This window comes from Lontra canadensis, unplaced genomic scaffold (genome assembly GCF_010015895.1).
Source record: "Lontra canadensis isolate GAN:19392208 unplaced genomic scaffold, GSC_riverotter_1.0 scaffold53, whole genome shotgun sequence".
NCBI classification, from domain to species: domain Eukaryota; kingdom Metazoa; phylum Chordata; class Mammalia; order Carnivora; family Mustelidae; genus Lontra; species Lontra canadensis.
In genome coordinates this window covers 9,455,138-9,471,662 of record NW_022631047.1, presented here as the reverse complement: position 1 = coordinate 9,471,662, position 16,525 = coordinate 9,455,138, and the positions used below count along the sequence as shown (strand labels likewise).

General features: G+C 43.6%; 1 protein-coding gene across 2 annotated transcripts in view; it reads left to right on the top strand.

Annotated features, from left to right (window-relative positions):
• Nucleotides 1–16,525, top strand: part of CD4 (CD4 molecule) — a 38,551-nt gene that overhangs the window by 20,309 nt on the left and 1,717 nt on the right. Inside the window, exons 4-9 of one of the 2 annotated variants that reach the window (XM_032874726.1) lie at nt 12,759–12,917; nt 13,332–13,592; nt 13,949–14,281; nt 15,052–15,252; nt 15,836–15,960; nt 16,299–16,366. In XM_032874726.1, the coding sequence (XP_032730617.1) occupies nt 12,759–12,917; nt 13,332–13,592; nt 13,949–14,281; nt 15,052–15,252; nt 15,836–15,960; nt 16,299–16,366 (1,147 nt within the window). The remainder of the gene's footprint in view (nt 1–12,758; nt 12,918–13,331; nt 13,593–13,948; nt 14,282–15,051; nt 15,253–15,835; nt 15,961–16,298; nt 16,367–16,525) is intronic. The other variant, XM_032874727.1, reaches the window with a different exon arrangement.

Here is a 16,525-nt window from a genome sequence, read left to right as displayed (position 1 = left end):
GAAAGGCGTTCCAAGGAGCTGTACAAAAGGATAGGTTTTAAAGGCAGAAAGTGGGCAAAAAAAAAGTTTATTAGCAGAGAGTGCAACTTTCAGGCAAGGTCACCTTCCTAAGAGGGACAGAAAGGATGTATCAGGCAGACTTCCTTACTAGTGCTGACCAGGTAGGTAACTCCAGACTGACTGGTTAAAGATCACATTCCTAGGAGAGTTTTGGTTGGCAGATGTGAGGATTAGGCTTAAGTGACTCCATTTTGGGCCTTTTGTCTCATTTTTAATAAGTAATAATAAATTGTCCTCTATTCTTTTTTTTTTTAAGATTTTATTTATTTATTTGACAGAAAGATAGAGATGACAAGTAGGCAGAGAGGCAGGCAGAGGGAGAGGGGGAAGCAGGCTCTCTGCTGAGCAAGAAAGCCCAATGTGAGGCTCGATCCCAGGACCCCGAGATCACGACCTGAGCTAAAGGCAGGGGCTTAACTCTCGGGGCCACCCAGGAGTCCCAAATCTTTCTCTACTCTTGATTTTATTTCTCAGTTACCTTCTCCAGAGGCAACATTTTTTTTTAAAGATTTTTTTAATTAATTAATTTATTTGACAGAGAGAGAGAGATCATAAGCAGGCAGAGAGGCAGGCAGAGAGAGGGGGAAGCAGGCTCCCTGCTGAGCAGAGAGCCCGATTGGGCTCTATCCCAGGACCCTGAGATCATGACCTGAGCCTAAAGCAGAGGCTTAACCCACTGAGCTACCCAGGTGCCCCAGAGAAGCAACTTTTAACCAGTTTTTGTGTTTCCTTCAAGAGATGATCTATCCATATATGTATACAGTCCCCTCTTCTCTTACATAAAATAATAAATTCATCATATACATGTATATATATATATGTTTATGTATGTATTGAGTGCTTACAAGTACCAAGTAATGTTCTACATTAGATGCTGGGGATATAATATGGTGGAAAACAAAAGACACATTCAGGTAGTGGTTCTAACCTTGCTTTCTTTCTTTTAAATTAGACTGATATTTTGAAGGTTGTTCTATATTCATATGCGTGTGTGTTTATAGATCTACATCTGTCTGTCTCTATTTCTACCTCAGTTCTTTTCAGTGACTGCATAGTTCTTTTTCACAATTATACCATGATTTATTTGACTGACCCATACTGTCGCACATTCAGGCTGTTTTCAGTTTATTGCTATCGCAAACAGTGAATCAAACTGTGTATCTCCGAACACATATGCAAATATGTCTTCGTAAGATAAATTCCTAGAAGTGAAATTGGTGGACCAGGTCAGCTTCATCTTTAGATATCTTTGTGTTATGCAAATTTTTTTCAAATGCCATCTGCTATACAATTTGACTATATATTAATTTGCACCTTCCAATACATTACTTCCTTTATGCAAATTTTATTGATGTTACTGTTTTTTTCCTCCACATTTAAGAAGTATTACATACTCATTACAGAATATTTGGCAAATGCAAAAAAGAATAAGGAAGAAAATCAAGTGCATGCATACTTCCACCATTCATTTTGATCTATTTCTTTCCAAGCTTTGTTCAGTGTGGATAATGCAATAGATATATTTTTACATCGATGATATCATGCTGTATTACCTTTTATCTTCCTCCTCCATAACATTTTATCATGATGGGACAATCAATTATTAGACTAATTTTTAAAAATAATCTCCCAAAGTTTAACAAATACAAAATTATAACTCTTTTATGTAGTAATAGCTACTCTGGAAAATTTACTTGACAGAAATAAAATTGTGAATAGTTCATGATATTTGTGCAAGGATGTTGTTATAAGCATTGCTTATAATACACAAGAATAAAATTCAACTAAATATCCATTAATGAAGAAAGAATTGAACTATGGTACAATGATGGAAAATTATTCAGGTAATGAAAAAATAAGGGCTTTCAGGAGAATGGAGTAGACATATGTATTAGTCAGCTTAGGCTGCTATAACAAAATACCATAAACTAGGGGGCTCCAACAATGGAAATTTATGTTTTCACAGTACTGTAGGCAAGAAGTTCAAGATTAAGGTGTCAACACAGTTGGGTTCTGGAAAGAACTCTCTTCCTGGCTTACAGGTAGTGCCTTCTTGCTGTGTCCTCACATAGCAGAGAGAGAGAGGAAGAAAGCTCCCTGGCATCTCTTCTTATAAGGGCACAAATTCCATCATGAGGACCTCATGACCTCATATAAATCTACATCTAATTGCCTTTCAAAGGCCCTATCTCCAAATACCAGCACACTGAGTGTTCAAGCTACAACATATGAATGGGGGGGGCAGGGGATACAATGCAGTCCATAGTAACTTGCTTTGTGCTAAGCACACTAAGTACAACAGAAGACCCTGGACATTACACACAGAACTAACATAAGAAGGCTCTGGAAGCTGTAGAGAAGAGGACAGACTGGTAGAGAACCCAGTGTCTGAGGAACAACAAGGTGGTGTGTTTTCTTTTGCCTTGTATATTCTAATCTTGGAGCTAAAGAAGTCAGCAGCTTGGAAACCTCAATGGACACAGACAAATATAAGCTTCAGCAAAAAGCCTGCTCTCTCTAACTAGGGGACCAGGAAAGGAGCAACCTAGAAAGACAAAATTCTTTTAGATAATAACTGCTCTCCTTCTGTCAATCACCAGAAGAAAAATAGTGGCTCCTTCCTATGCCAGAAGAGGCTGAGTAGGGAGCCTAAACTTCTACCCTCCTGGGGCTATTGAGGCACCCAATACCCCCACAGGTCCCAGTAGAAACCTGGGCCATTCATCCCCTTCAGCCAGTGGCAAGTGTTCTCAAACCCCTGCATAGTCAGGAAAGATCACATAAGAAGCCTGGATTTCCACCTCCAGCCAGCAGTCATGGGGCACCCCTCCTTGCTGGATGGTTTTCAGAGGAGGTCTAGTAGAGAGTCAAGACTTTCACCATCACTCAGAAATAACAAAGCCACAATCATGGGATTTATGGAGACCATGTAGGCAGCTAGAAATTCCACCCCTGCCCAGTTATAAGGAGCATCCCTTTCTAGTGGCAAAGGAGAATGAAAGGGAAACCTAGATTTCTCTCTCTACCTGGCATTAGTAGGCTAGCACCACTCTCTTCCCTTGTCAGAGTGATGTCAAAGAAAGCCAGTTAAGATAGAAGGCTCAAATAAAATCCAAAATCTCATTACATAACACTCACATGTCCAGGTTCCAATAAAAAGTCATTCGTGAAGGGCACCTGGCTGGCTCAGTCAGAGGAGCATGTGACTCTTGATCTCAGGACCATGGGTTCAAGTCCCACATTAGGTGTAGAGATTACTAAAAAAATAAATAAACTAAAAAAAAAAGTTAGTTTTTAAAAAAATCATTCATGATACCAAAAACCAGGAAGATCTCAAGTGGGATGAAAAAAAGAATCAGTGAATGTCCACTCTGAGATAAAAGAGATATTGGAATTCGGCGACAAAGATTTTTAAAGCAGTCACAGTAAAAGATCCTTCAGCAAGCAATTACAAACATACTTGAAACCAATGAAAAAAGAAGTAAAAGATATAATAAAAGAACAACACATGGAAATTTTGGAACTGAAAAATATAACAACCAAAGCACAAAGATCAGTGGATGGACTCAACAACAAAATGAGAAGGATAGAGGAGAGAGCCAGTGAGCTGCAAAATAGACTAATAGAAATTATGCAATCTGGGGGTGCCTGGGTGGCTCAGTCGTTAAGTGTCTGCCTTCCACTCAGGTCATAATCCCAGGGCCCTGGGATCAAGCCCCACATCGGGCTCCCTGCTCAGCGGAAAGGCTGCTTCTCCCTCTCTCACTCCTCCTGCTTGTTCCCTCTGGCAAATAAATAAAATCTTTTTTAAAAAATTATGCAATCTGATAAACAGAGAGAAAATAAACTGGAAAAAAGTGAACAAAGCCTAGGGACCTGTGGGACTATAACAGATGATCTAGTATTTGTGTCAAGGAGAGGAAAAAGAGGAAAAAGAAAATGGGGCTGAAAAAAACATTTGGAAAAAAAAAATGGCTGAAATGTCCCAAATTTGGTAAGATATTTAGCCTATAGATTCCCTCTCTTGCTGTCTTTCTCTCTGTCAAGTAAATGAATAAAATCTAAGCAAAAATAATAATAATTGAAATTGTGCAGTGCGTTCTCTGACCACATGGAATCAAACCAGAAATCAATAACAGAAATATAACAGGAAAATCTCCACACACTTGAAAACAACACCGTTTCAGTATTCTGTGGGTCAGTAGTGAAGTCTCAAGAGAAAAAGAAAAGCACATCAAATTGAGTAAAAAAAAATTTTTTTTAAAGATTGTATTTATTTATTTTTTAGAGAGCAGGGAGGAAATTGGGGGTGGAGCAGAGGGAGAGGGAGAAAGAGAATCTTTTTTTTTTAAGATTTTATTTATTTATTTGACAGAGAGAGAGAGATCACAAGTAGGCAGAGAGGCAGGCAGAAGGGGAGGGGGAAGCAGAGATGCTGATGCAATCTGGGGCTCCATCCCAGGACCCTGCGATCATGACCTGAGCCAAAGGCAGAGGCTTAACTCACTGAGCCACCCAAGAACCCCAAGAGAGAGAACCTTAAGTAGGGTCCATGCCCAGAGTGGAGCCTCACAGGAGGCTCGGCGATCTCACAACCCTGAGATCATGACCTGAGCCAAAATCAAGAATCAGACGCTTAATGGACTGAGCCATTCAGGGGCCCCAAACTGAGTGAAAATTTAAAAAGCATCTAAAAAAATCTTACAACTCATATTATACTTAATAATGAAAGACTGAAAGCTTTCCTCTAAGATCCAGAACAGAGCACAGATATCTGCTTTACTCCCTGTATTCAGCATAGTACTGCAACTCCTAGCCAGTGCAATAAGGCAAGAAAAGTATACAAAAGAAATACTGATTAGAAAAGAAGACATAAAACTGTTCTGATTTGCAAATGATGAAGAATCTATATTTTAAAAAAACTCTTAGAATCAACTTACGAGTTTAGTAAGGTTACAGAAGTTAAGAGAGAGGCGCCTCGGCGGCTCAGTCATTAAGCACCCGCCTTCGGCTCAGGTTGTGATCCCAGGATCCTGGGATCCTGGGATCCAGTCCGATCCATCTCCATGCTCAGCGGGAAGACTGCTTCTCCCTCTCGCACTCCCCCTGTTTGTGTTCCCTCTCTTGCTGTGTCTCTCTGTCAAATAAATAAATAAAATCTTAAAAAAAAAAAAAAAAGATGAGCAGGGTGCCTGGGTGGCTCAGTGGGTTAAACCCTCAGCCTTCAGCTTGGGTCATGGTCTCGGGGTCCTGGGATCGAGCCCCATGTTGGGCTCTCTGCTCAGCGGGGAGTCTGCTTCCTCTTCTCTCTCTGCCTGCCTCTCTGCCTGCTTGTGATCTCTGTCTGTCGAATGAATAAATAAAATCTTAAAAAAAAAAGATGAGAAACATACAAAAATCTATTGTTCTCCTGTATCCTAGCAATGAATATGTGTGTACAGAAATTTAAAAAATAATGCCATTTACAAATGCTCAAAAAATACTTAGGTAAATGTAACAACATGCACAGGATTTGTATGCTAAAGACTACACAATACTGATGAAAGTAGTCAAAGAAGATCTAAACAAATAGAGAGACATATCATATTTATAAGTGGAAGACTCAACACTGTAAATTTGTCAGTTCTCCCCACATTGATATACAGGTTTAACACAATTCCTATCAAAGTCCCAGCAAGATTTCTTTTGTAGATATAAATAAGATTATTCAAAAATTTATAGGGAAAACCAAAGAACTCAAAGAACTAAGCCAATTTTGAAAAAGGAGAATAAAGTAGGAGAACTCAGTCTATCTGCTTTCAAGATTTATTATACACCTAGAGTAATCAAAGTTATGTGGTATTGGTCGAGGGGTAGACACATAGATCAATGGAGCAAAATAGAGAACCCATAAATAGATCCTCATAAATATGTCCAGCCAACTTTTTTTTTTTTAATACAAAGGTGTATTGAAGGAAAGATAGCATTTTCAACAAATGGTGCTAGAATAATTGGACATCCATAGGTAAAAACAATCATCAGCAACAACAAACCCTTGACCTAAGTCTCACATCTTATTTAAAAACTCAAAATGGACTATGAACTTCAATGTAAAATTATAGCCCATACGAGAGAACTTTCAGGACCTAGACTGGGTAAAGAGTTCTTAAACTTGATACCAAAAGCACAATCCCTAAAAGGAAACATGCATAAATTGGTCTTCATCAAAATTAAAAACTTTGCTCCGCAAAAGTCTACTAAGAAGAGGAAAAGATAATTTATTAAATGTAAGAAAATATATGCAAACTACCTATCCAACAAAGGACTAGTACCTAGAATATGTAAACAACTCTCAAAACTCAATACCAAGCCCCTCCCCAAAAAAACAAACCCCAATCCAATTAGAAAATGGCCAAAAGATATGAACAGATATTTTACCAAAGAGGATATAGAGATGAGAAAAAGCACGTGAAAAGGTCTTCAACATCATTAGTCATTAGGGAAATGCAAATCGGTACCATGATGAGGTATCATTACACAGAATGGCCAAAATAAAAAATAGTAACAATACTAAATGCTGGTGAAGATGAAGAGAAACTGGTTTATTCTGGCATTGTTGGTGGGAGTATATAATGATACAGTCATTCTGGAAAAAAAGTTTGGCAGTTTTTTTCTTTCTTTTTTTTTTTAAGATTTTATTTTATTTTATCTGACAGACAGAGATCACAAGTAGGCAGAGAGGCAGGCAGAGAGAGAGGAGGAAGCAGGCTCCCCGCCTAGCAGAGAGCTGGATGCAGGGCTCGATCCCAGGACTCTGGGATCACGACACGAGGTGAAGGCAGAGGCTTTAACCCACTGAGCCACCTAGGCACCCCGTGTTTGGCAGTTTCTTAAGAGCTAAACATGCAACAACCCAACAATTGCCCTCCTGAGAAATGAAATGAAGATTTATGTTGACCCAGAAATTTGTATATAATTGTTTATAGCAGATTTACTCATAATAGCCAACAAGTAGAAACAACCCAAATGTCCTTCAGTGGATGACTGGCTATATCTATACAACGGAATACTTTTCAGCAGTAAAAAGAATGAACTATAGATATATACAGCAACCTGAAAAAAAAAGTCAATCCAAAAGAAAAAAAAGCTAATACCAAAGGTAATATACTGTGTAATTCCATGTATATAACATTCTTGAAATGACAGATTATAGAAATGGAGAACAGATTAATGTTTACCAGAAGCTAAGGGAGGGAGAGGTTTGGAATCTAGGGTCTGGGGTTAAGGGAAGGAGATACGGCTAGAAAAAGGCAACATCCTTGTGGTGTTGAAAATGTTGTATATCTTGACTGTGTCAATGCCAATATCCTGGTTGTGATGTTCTACAATTTTGCAAGCTGTTACCATTGGGATAACCTGGGTAAAGGGTACTTGAGATTTCTGTATTATTTCCTATAGTTATATTGAAATAAAAATTTTGATTTAAAAGATCAAAAGAATAAAAAGATTAGCTCTCATAATTTCAAAATAAAACAAACAAAAAATGAAGCTCTGTATGTATATGCTTAGCAGGATATCTAACATATTTTAAGGAGTAAGTGGGAGGAGTAAGTGTATGTTAATATAATCCCGTTTTAAAGATTTATTTATATGGGATGCCTGGGTGGCTCAGTTGGTTGGACGACTGCCTTCGGCTCAGGTCATGATCCTGGAGTCACGGGATCGAGTCCCGCATCGGGCTCCCAGCTCCACGGGGAGTCTGCTTCTCTCTCTGACCTTCTCCTCGCTCATGCTCTCTCTCAAATAAATAAATAAAATCTTTTTTATTTGAGAGAGAGAGAGTGGGGGGAGGGGCAGAGGGAGAGAATCTTTAAGCAGACTCCCTGATGAGCATGGAGGCCAATGCAGGGCTCAGTCCCATGACCCATGTGATCATGACCTGAGCTGAAACCAAGAGTTGGATGCTTGGGGCGCCTGAGTGGCTCAGTTGGTTAAGCATCTGTCTTCAGCTCAGATCATGATCCCAAGGTCATGGGATCGAGCCCCGTGTCAGGCTCCTTGCTCAGTGGGGAATCTGTTTCTCCCTCTCCCTCTACCTGCTGCTCCCCCTGCTTGTGCCCTCTCTCTCTGTCAAATAAATGAATAAATAAAACATTAAAAAAAAGTCAGATGCTTAACTGACTGAGCCACCCAGGTACCCCAAAAACAATCCCATTCTAATTTAAAAACTCCATATGTTTGTATGAGCAAAGAAAAAAGTATGGAGGAATCCACACCAAACTGTTTACAGTAATATTAGAAGGGTAGGCAAGGGAAAAGGGAAGATCTGAGTTTGTATAAATTTTGTAATTCACAGCTAAAAAGTCAAGACTATTCTCATGCAACTTTAAAAATATGTTATTTTATGTTATTATAAAATACGTTATTTTATATAACATATAAAATATTTTATTTTATATATACATATAAATACACATAAAATATGTTATTTTACTTTAAAATATGTTATATAAAATATGTTATTACTATAATATTTCCATTTCATTAAAACTTGTTTTAATACAATTGTACCAAACATAATACGATACCTAGGAATAAACCTAACCAAAAAGGTGAAAGACCTGTACTCTGAAAAAGACAAAACACTGATAAAGAAATTGAAGATGATACAAAGAAATGGAAAAACATTCCACACTCACAGATGGGAGGAGCAAATATTGTGAAAATGTCTGTACTACCCAAAGCGATCTGCAGATTCAATGCAATTCCTATCAAAATGCCAATAGCAGTTTTCACAGAACTAGATCAAGCGATCCTAAAATTTATATAGACCATAGAAGACCCCGAAGAGCCAGAGCAATCTGGGAAACGAAAAGCAAAGCTGGAGGCATCACAATTCCTGATTTCAAGTTATATTACAAAGCTGTAGTAATCAAAACAGTATGGTATTGGTCTAGAAGTAGAACCATAAATCAATAGACCAGAATAGAAAATCCAGAAGTAAACTCACCATTATATGGTCAGTTAATCTTTGACAAAGGAGGCAAGAATATCCAGTGGGAAAAAGACAGTCTCTTCAACAAACGGTGCTGGGAAAACTGGACAGCCACATGCAGAAGAATGACACTGGACCACTTTCTTATACCACACACAAAAGTAAACTCAAAGTGGCCTGAAGACCTCAATGTGACACCTGAAACCATAAAAATCCTAGAAGAAAACACAGGCAGTAACTTCTTTGACATCGGCTATAGTAACGTCTTTCAAAAATGTCTCCTGAGGGGACGCCTGGGTGGCTCAGTTGGTTAAGCAGCTGCCTTCGGCTCAGGTCATGATCCCAGCGTCCTGGGATCAAGTCCACATCGGGGTCCTTGCTCTGCAGGGAGCCTGCTTCTCCCTCTGCCTCTGCCTGCCATTCTGTCTGCCTGTGCTCGCTCTCTCTCCCTCTCTCTCTCTCTCTGATAAATAAATAAAATATTTAAAAGAAAAAAAAATGTCTCCTGAGATAAGGGAAATAAAAATAAAAATAAACGATTGGGGCTACATCAAAATAGAGCTTCTGCACAGTGAAGGAAACAATCAGCAAAACTAAAGGGCAACCTATGGAATGGGAGAAGGTATTTGCAAATGACATGTCTGATTAAGAGTTAGTATCCAGAATATATAAAGAACTGATATAACTCAACAGCCAAAAAGCAGATAATCCTTTCTAAAATGGGGCAAAAGACCACAGACTTTTCTCTGAAGAAGACAGATGACCAACAAACATATGAAAAGACGCTCAAGGTCACCCAGCCTGGGGAAAATGCAAATCAATGCAAATCAGAACCACAAGGCCTTATCACCTCACACCGTCAGAATGGCTAAACCTAACATCAACAATGCGAGAAACAATAAGAGTTGGGTGAGGATGTGGAGAAAAAGGAACCCTCTTGCACTGTGGGTGGGAATGCAAACTGATGCAGCCACTGTGCAAAACATTACTGAGATTCCTCAAGAAGTTAAAAATAGGGCACCTGGGTGACTCAATTGGTTGAGCAACTGCCTTCGGCTCAGGTCGTGATCCCGGAGTCCTGGGATCGAGTCCCACATGGGGCTCCCAGCTCCAGGGGGAGTCTGTTTCTCCCTCTGACCTTCTCCCCTCTCATGCTCTCTTTCACTCTCTCTCTCAAATAAATAAAATCTTTCAAAAAAAATTTTTTTAAGTTAAAAATAGAACTACCTTACAACCCAGGAATTGCACAACTAGCTGTTTACCCAAGGAACACAAGAACACTAGTTCAAAGGGATACAGGCACCCATAGGTACAGCAACATTAATTTACAATAGCCGAGATTTGGTAGCAGCCTTCGATGTCCATCGATAGATGAGTTTATCGATAGATGAATCGCTAAAGAAGGTGTGGCATATACACACAATGAAATATTACTCAGCCATAAAAAAGAATGAAATCTGGCCATTTGCAACAACATGGTTGGAGCTACAGGGTATAATGTCAAGTGAAATAACTCAGAGAAAGACAGATACCACATAAATTCACTCATATGTGGAATTTAAGAAACAAAACAAATCACCAAAAGGGAAAAAATAAGAGAGAGAGGCAAATCAAGAAACAGACTCTTAATTATAGAGAACAAACTGATGGTTACCAGAGGGGGTGGGTGTAGGGGGATGGGTTAAATAGGAAGAAAGAAAAAAAATTATTTGGGTTATTTTGGTGCCAACCTAATATTCCAAATTAATATACTATAATATACAAACATTATCTTTTTGTCTAATGTACCCTATTAACAATACTATTATATTTGTTTCTACATTTTGGTTTGCATTTTTAAATTATTGTTTTAAGGATAATATTCTAGAAATGAAATTAAAGGTATAAGGGTGGTTTTTTTTTTTAAGATTTTATTTATTTATTTGACAGAGAGAGAGAGCACAAGCAGGGGGAGAGGCAGGCTCCCTGCAGAGCAGGGGAAGCCCGATGTGGGACTCCATCCCAGGACTCTGGGATCTTGACCTAAGCTAAAGGCTGTGGCTTAACCAACTGAACCACCCAGGTGCCCCCTGGGCATAAGTTTTTAATAATAGATAGTATATACTGCCAAGATGGCTTCCAGAAAGGTTCCATCCATTTACACTAAGTCTAGCTAATGGTGCCTTTTCCACTAGCACTCTTGCCAGCCCTGAGTAGTATTATTTAACACTTTTCTTCCTTTCTTTCTTTTTCTTTTCTTTTTGCTAATTTGATATCATTGTTGGGGCACCTGGGTGGCTTAGTGGGTTAAGCCTCTGCCTTTGGCTCAGGTCATGATCTCAGGGTCGTGGCATCAGGCTCTCTGCTTAGCGGGGAGCCTGCTCCCCACCCCACACCCCCCGCCCCCCACTCCCCCCCCTGCGATCTCTCTCTTTGTCAAATAAATAAATAAAATCTCAAAAGAAAAAAAAGAAAAATATATCGTTGTTTTAATTTGCATTTCTTTGATTGCCTGTGAGGTTGAAACAATGTGCTCCTTTCTAAAAATTCCCATCTTTTGTGTCAGTGTTTTTGTTCTGTCTCTAGGATTTGATTTTCCTCCAGAACACCTCGCCTTCTCAACTTCCTGATCTCTGACTCTCCTGACTCCCCCAATTTCTGAACCTATACTTCAATCCCTGGTTTCCTATCAGTCACCCATGATGGCTATTCCTTCCTTTGAAAGTGTTTTTCTCTTTCATCTTGTTAAAATGAAAGCATCAGGCCTAAAATGGTGTCACTTATGTTAAGACCCCAAGTCGGTAAACCAAGACTTAATACCTAACCTAACTGCAGTTTCAACCCCCAGAAATGTGACCTTTAACCAGTCAACATGGGAATTTCCTGGTCAGCTCTAGGAAATTTACTGATGGACCTGTTCTGGGCGGCCATCACTTTTTTTTTTGGGGGGGGGGTCTAATATTGTACCCTATTAACAAATCCAAAAGGTAGAAAAGGGTGTGTAGTGAGAAGCACCCCCCCACACTTGTCCTTGGGAGTATTCACTACCTCTCCCCAGGGGCACCCAAAGTTACCCTGTTCTTCTGTTTACTTCTAGAAATACGTGTTCCTATACACAGCATCTGCTAAGAGATAACTATAGATAGGTAAATTTCTCCCTCCTTTGTAGGTGAATGGCAGCCTAATATCTTGCTTTGTTCAGTTAATGATGTTTCTTAGCTATTATTCCATTCAGCAAATAGCTTCCTCCTTCTTCATACAGCATTCCACTGAAGGGGCTAACCATAATTTACTTGACCTATCCTTTCTTGGTGGACGGGTATTTTTGTGTGTGCATTTGTAATTCCGGTAGATATTGTAAATTACCTTCTAAAGAAATTGGACTGGTTCATGTTCCTGCCAACAAGGCCTAAGTACGAGGTGAGGCAGCTACACAACTTGCAAAATAAGCCAAAATGGCGCCTACTTCTTGGAATTGTTGTGAAGATTACTTGAGATGATGCATGTAAAGTATTGGGCACTGTAGGAGGTGGCGCTCTGGAAATGATATTATTTTATTTTGGGTTAAGGCGATACTGCCCTGGCCAGTTAAGTGAGGGTGATGGGACCACCTCACCGGTCTGGGGTTTTCTGATTCTGCAGGAAGTTAGGGACTGAGATCAGAAAAGTCGTGGGCCCTGCCCTCCCCAGGGATGTCATGCCTTCAGTCATACCCCAGCCTCCTCCATCTGACTTCTGCTCCCAGGTGCCTCCAAGCTGAAGCATCGTGTGGAATCGAAAAAAAACCTGTGGGACCAAGGATCCTTCCCTCTGATCATCAAGGATCTTGAAGCAGCAGACTCAGGGGTTTACTTCTGTGAGGTAGACGGCAAGAAGCAAGAGGTGGAGCTGCTGGTGTTCAACCGTGAGTAGATGAGGGGCCCTCCAGCCAACCGCCTTCCTCTCTGACTCCCAGTCCTCCACCAAAACCAGGCCTGAGCTGCTTGTGGCTCCTCCACAGTCCTGAAGTGGCTCAGACTGGCCCCTGTGTCTCCCCAAACCCTCCTCAGGCTTCCGGTCTCGGTCTCGGTCTTGGTCTCTGTCTTGCAGTGGGAAAGGAAGAAACCTGGGAGGTGGAGGGGTGGGGAGAAGGACTGGAACCAGAGCAAGGAGGGAAAGCAACAAAGGCAGGGAAGAAAGCCCGCCTGAGGAGGAGAGAGGGAATCTCTGCTTCGGGGGTCTTAGCGGGGTAATGGAGAGACACTCTGGGTTTCCTGGCTTCTTCCTTCCCCTTGGGGGATAGCGTGTGTGTGACACAGGTGGCCTGTTCCTTCCACAGTGACTGCCAAGTGGGACACCGGCAGCAGCAGTGGTGGCAGCAACATCCGCCTGCTGCAAGGGCAGCAGCTGACCCTGACCGTGGAGGCCCCCTCTGGTGGCAGCCCTTCCGTGCAATGGAAAGGTCCAGGGAATAAAAGCAAGGGCAGTGGCCAAAGACTCTCGCTGTCTGGGCTGGACCTGCAGGAGAGCGGGACCTGGACATGCACCATCTCCCAGAACCAGAAGTCAGTGGTGTTCAACATAAACATCTTGGTGCTGGGTAAGAGGGATGCCTCTCCCCTGCAGTCTCCCCTCTGCCTCAGTGGCAGGCACACCCGCCTGCTGCTCCCACTGCTCTGCTCCTGGGTCAGCCGCTGGTCCACAGAGGGAGGCTCCAGTCCCCTCCGGAGCTGGACTGTTCTATGAGGACTTCCAAGGGGGAGGAGGTGCTGCCTTGGGAACAATCTGGGGTGGAGAGACCAGAGAGGATGGGAGAGGTAGATGGCGACCTGAGGGTTTTAGACTCATGGTCCCTCCCCTTCCATCCCTTGGCTGTCCCCAGCCCAATCATACCCTACCCCATACCCCCTCATCTTCCTATCTCCGGACCCAGCTTCTTTCTCTTCCCACCTCCAGGTTTCCAGAAGGTCTCTAACACAGTCTATACAAAAGAAGGGGAGCAGGTGAAGTTCTCCTTCCCACTTAGCTTCGAAATTGAAAACCTGAGCGGGGAGCTGAGGTGGCAGGCAGAGGGCACTCCCTCCTCCCTGCTCTGGAGTTCCTTCACCTTGGAGAACAAGAAGGTATTTGTCAAAGAGGTCCACCACCCCAGACTGCAGCTGAAGGAAACGCTCCCACTCAGCTTTATCCTGCCCCAGGCTTCGTCTCAGTGGGCTGGTTCTGGAACCCTGACCCTGAGTCTTGCCAAGGGGACACTGCAGCAGGAAGTGAATCTGGTGGTGATGCGAGGTGAGGAACTAGACTGAGAAAGGGAAGTAGAGGGGCATGGCCCAGGGCTGGCTCTGAGGCAGGGCTGGCCCCAACAGGGAGGCCTCAGCCCTGGCCCTAGTTCCCTGATGGAGCTGATCTGGGGCCTTCTAGTTTGGAGCTGGTTTTGAACTGAGACTTGAAGCCGCATGTCCTTCCTTGACATCTGTGAGCCAGCCCGGGGTGGGCTCTGCTGAGAATCCCCAGAGGGCCTGAGCTGGGAACTGGGGCTCTAATTCTGCCTCTGCCCAGCCCTCTGTGGCTTTCCCTAAGCCCCCTGCCTCTGCGGGCCTCTTTCTCCTAAGGAGGAGAACAGAATCTGCTCTTAGTATGACAGCGTAATGTCAGGCTCGCGCTGAGCTCTTGACTTCCTTATCTCCTCCATCACCGTAACTCCACAAAGAATAATGGCTAAATCTTGGTGCTCCCTCTGCACCATACTCATTCAAGAGCTTTACATGTGTTTGTGAATTTACTGTGTATTTAATTAATGTCTGGGGCTGGGCTGTCGAGTCACTGTCAGGGACCCACAGATAGTAAGCATTGGGGTCAAGATTCAAGTCCAAGACCCTGGGCCTCTAAACCTGTCTTTTCTTTGTGTAACTGCTTGAAAATGTGCTCTGAGAGGCTCAAAGAGTGGGATTCATGTGGACTATTCTGACTGTTGTCCTACTGAAGCCCCTTAGAGCATGGGGGGTATCGGGGAGTTCAGAGATCCAGGCTCCCAGCCTCAGGCTCTTGTCCCTCTGTAGTGACAAAGTTTCCGAACAATTTGACCTGTGAGGTGATGGGACCCACCTCCCCAGAGCTGACGCTGAGCTTGAATCTGGAAGAGCGGGCTGCCAAGGTCTCGAAGCAGCAGAAGCTGGTGTCGGTGGTGGAGCCTGAGGACGGGACATGGCAGTGCCTACTGAGTGACAAGGACAAAGTCCTGCTGGCCTCCAAGGTTGAGGGTGAGTGAGGACCCAGGTTCCGTGGTCTAACCCTGAGCCCCTTGCTCTTCAGTTGTGGGACCTTCCCTGCGTCGGACACCACCCAGCATCCTGGCCTCCCAGTTCCTCCGAGAGGGGTGGGTTATTCTCTAGCTGCCTGGACACACAGGGCAAACGAGGTAATGCGAGGTGTGGTTCCTACCTGTAACCCCACAAGTTCCTGCCTCCTTGAGATGTACAGCCCAGGAATGGGGCCCCTCTGACCAAGAGCCTGCGCCTCCACTGGCTCCTTTACAAACCCAGACACACGCACATACTCACACATGCACACACGCATGCCCTGTGCACAGCCTGAAACCGCTGCTTCCAGTTCCTCAGAGGGCCCTGGAGTCTCTAAACCTTAAAACCCCTGCCCCAGCCCTTCCCCTTCAGCCCTGGCGGCCTGTGAGAGTCCTGTGGACCCTGCCCTGCTCTCCCGGCCCAAGGCTGAGCCCCAAGTGGAGCTGGGCAGTGAGGCCTTCCTGGGGCCCTCCAGAATGGCTGGCGCCCTGATGGAGGGCAGTGGGCTGAAACATCTCTCTCTCTTTCTCCCTCTCGCTTCCAGTTTTGTCCCCAGTGTTCACCAAGGCCTGGCCAAAGCTCTTGGCCATTGTGCTGTGCGGGATCTTAGGTCTTCTGCTTCTCCTTGGGCTCTGCATCTTCTGCTGTATTAAGTGCTCGCACCGCAGGGTGAGTGAGCCGCCCCAGACCCCCCTTGCACTCCCCATAGGGCATCCGAGCACCTGGGGCCTGTAGACAACAGCAACAACAACAGTATCCTGAACATGTGAGCCACTCCCGCCCTGTCCTCTCAGCCTGCCCAGCTGGTTCCCTCATGGCGGACTGGGCCCTGTCCCAGATCCCATGCCAAGGGAGAGACTGGAAAGAGCAAAGAGTTAATTCTGGGACAGATGGCCTCAGCCATAGTAACTGCTTCTCCTCTCCCAGCTCTCCCCACGCCCCCCTCCAAGAGGCGCCTCCCTTCTGGAGGCCTGGGACCCTCACGACTCTCCTTTCTTCCTGGACAGCGGCAGGCAGCACGGATGTCTCAGATCAAGAGACTCCTCAGTGAGAAGAAAACCTGCCAATGCCCCCAGTAAGAAACTGGTTGGGGGGGTGGTGCAGAGAGGGAGGAAAAGGGGAGGGTGGCCGGTGTTGGGGGTAAGAGAGGGAAGAGAGGTTGGATGGAGGTGAGAGGATGGGGGCTCAGGGAGGTGGTGGAGGGCAAAGAAGGGTGCAAAGGGGTGGCTGAGGA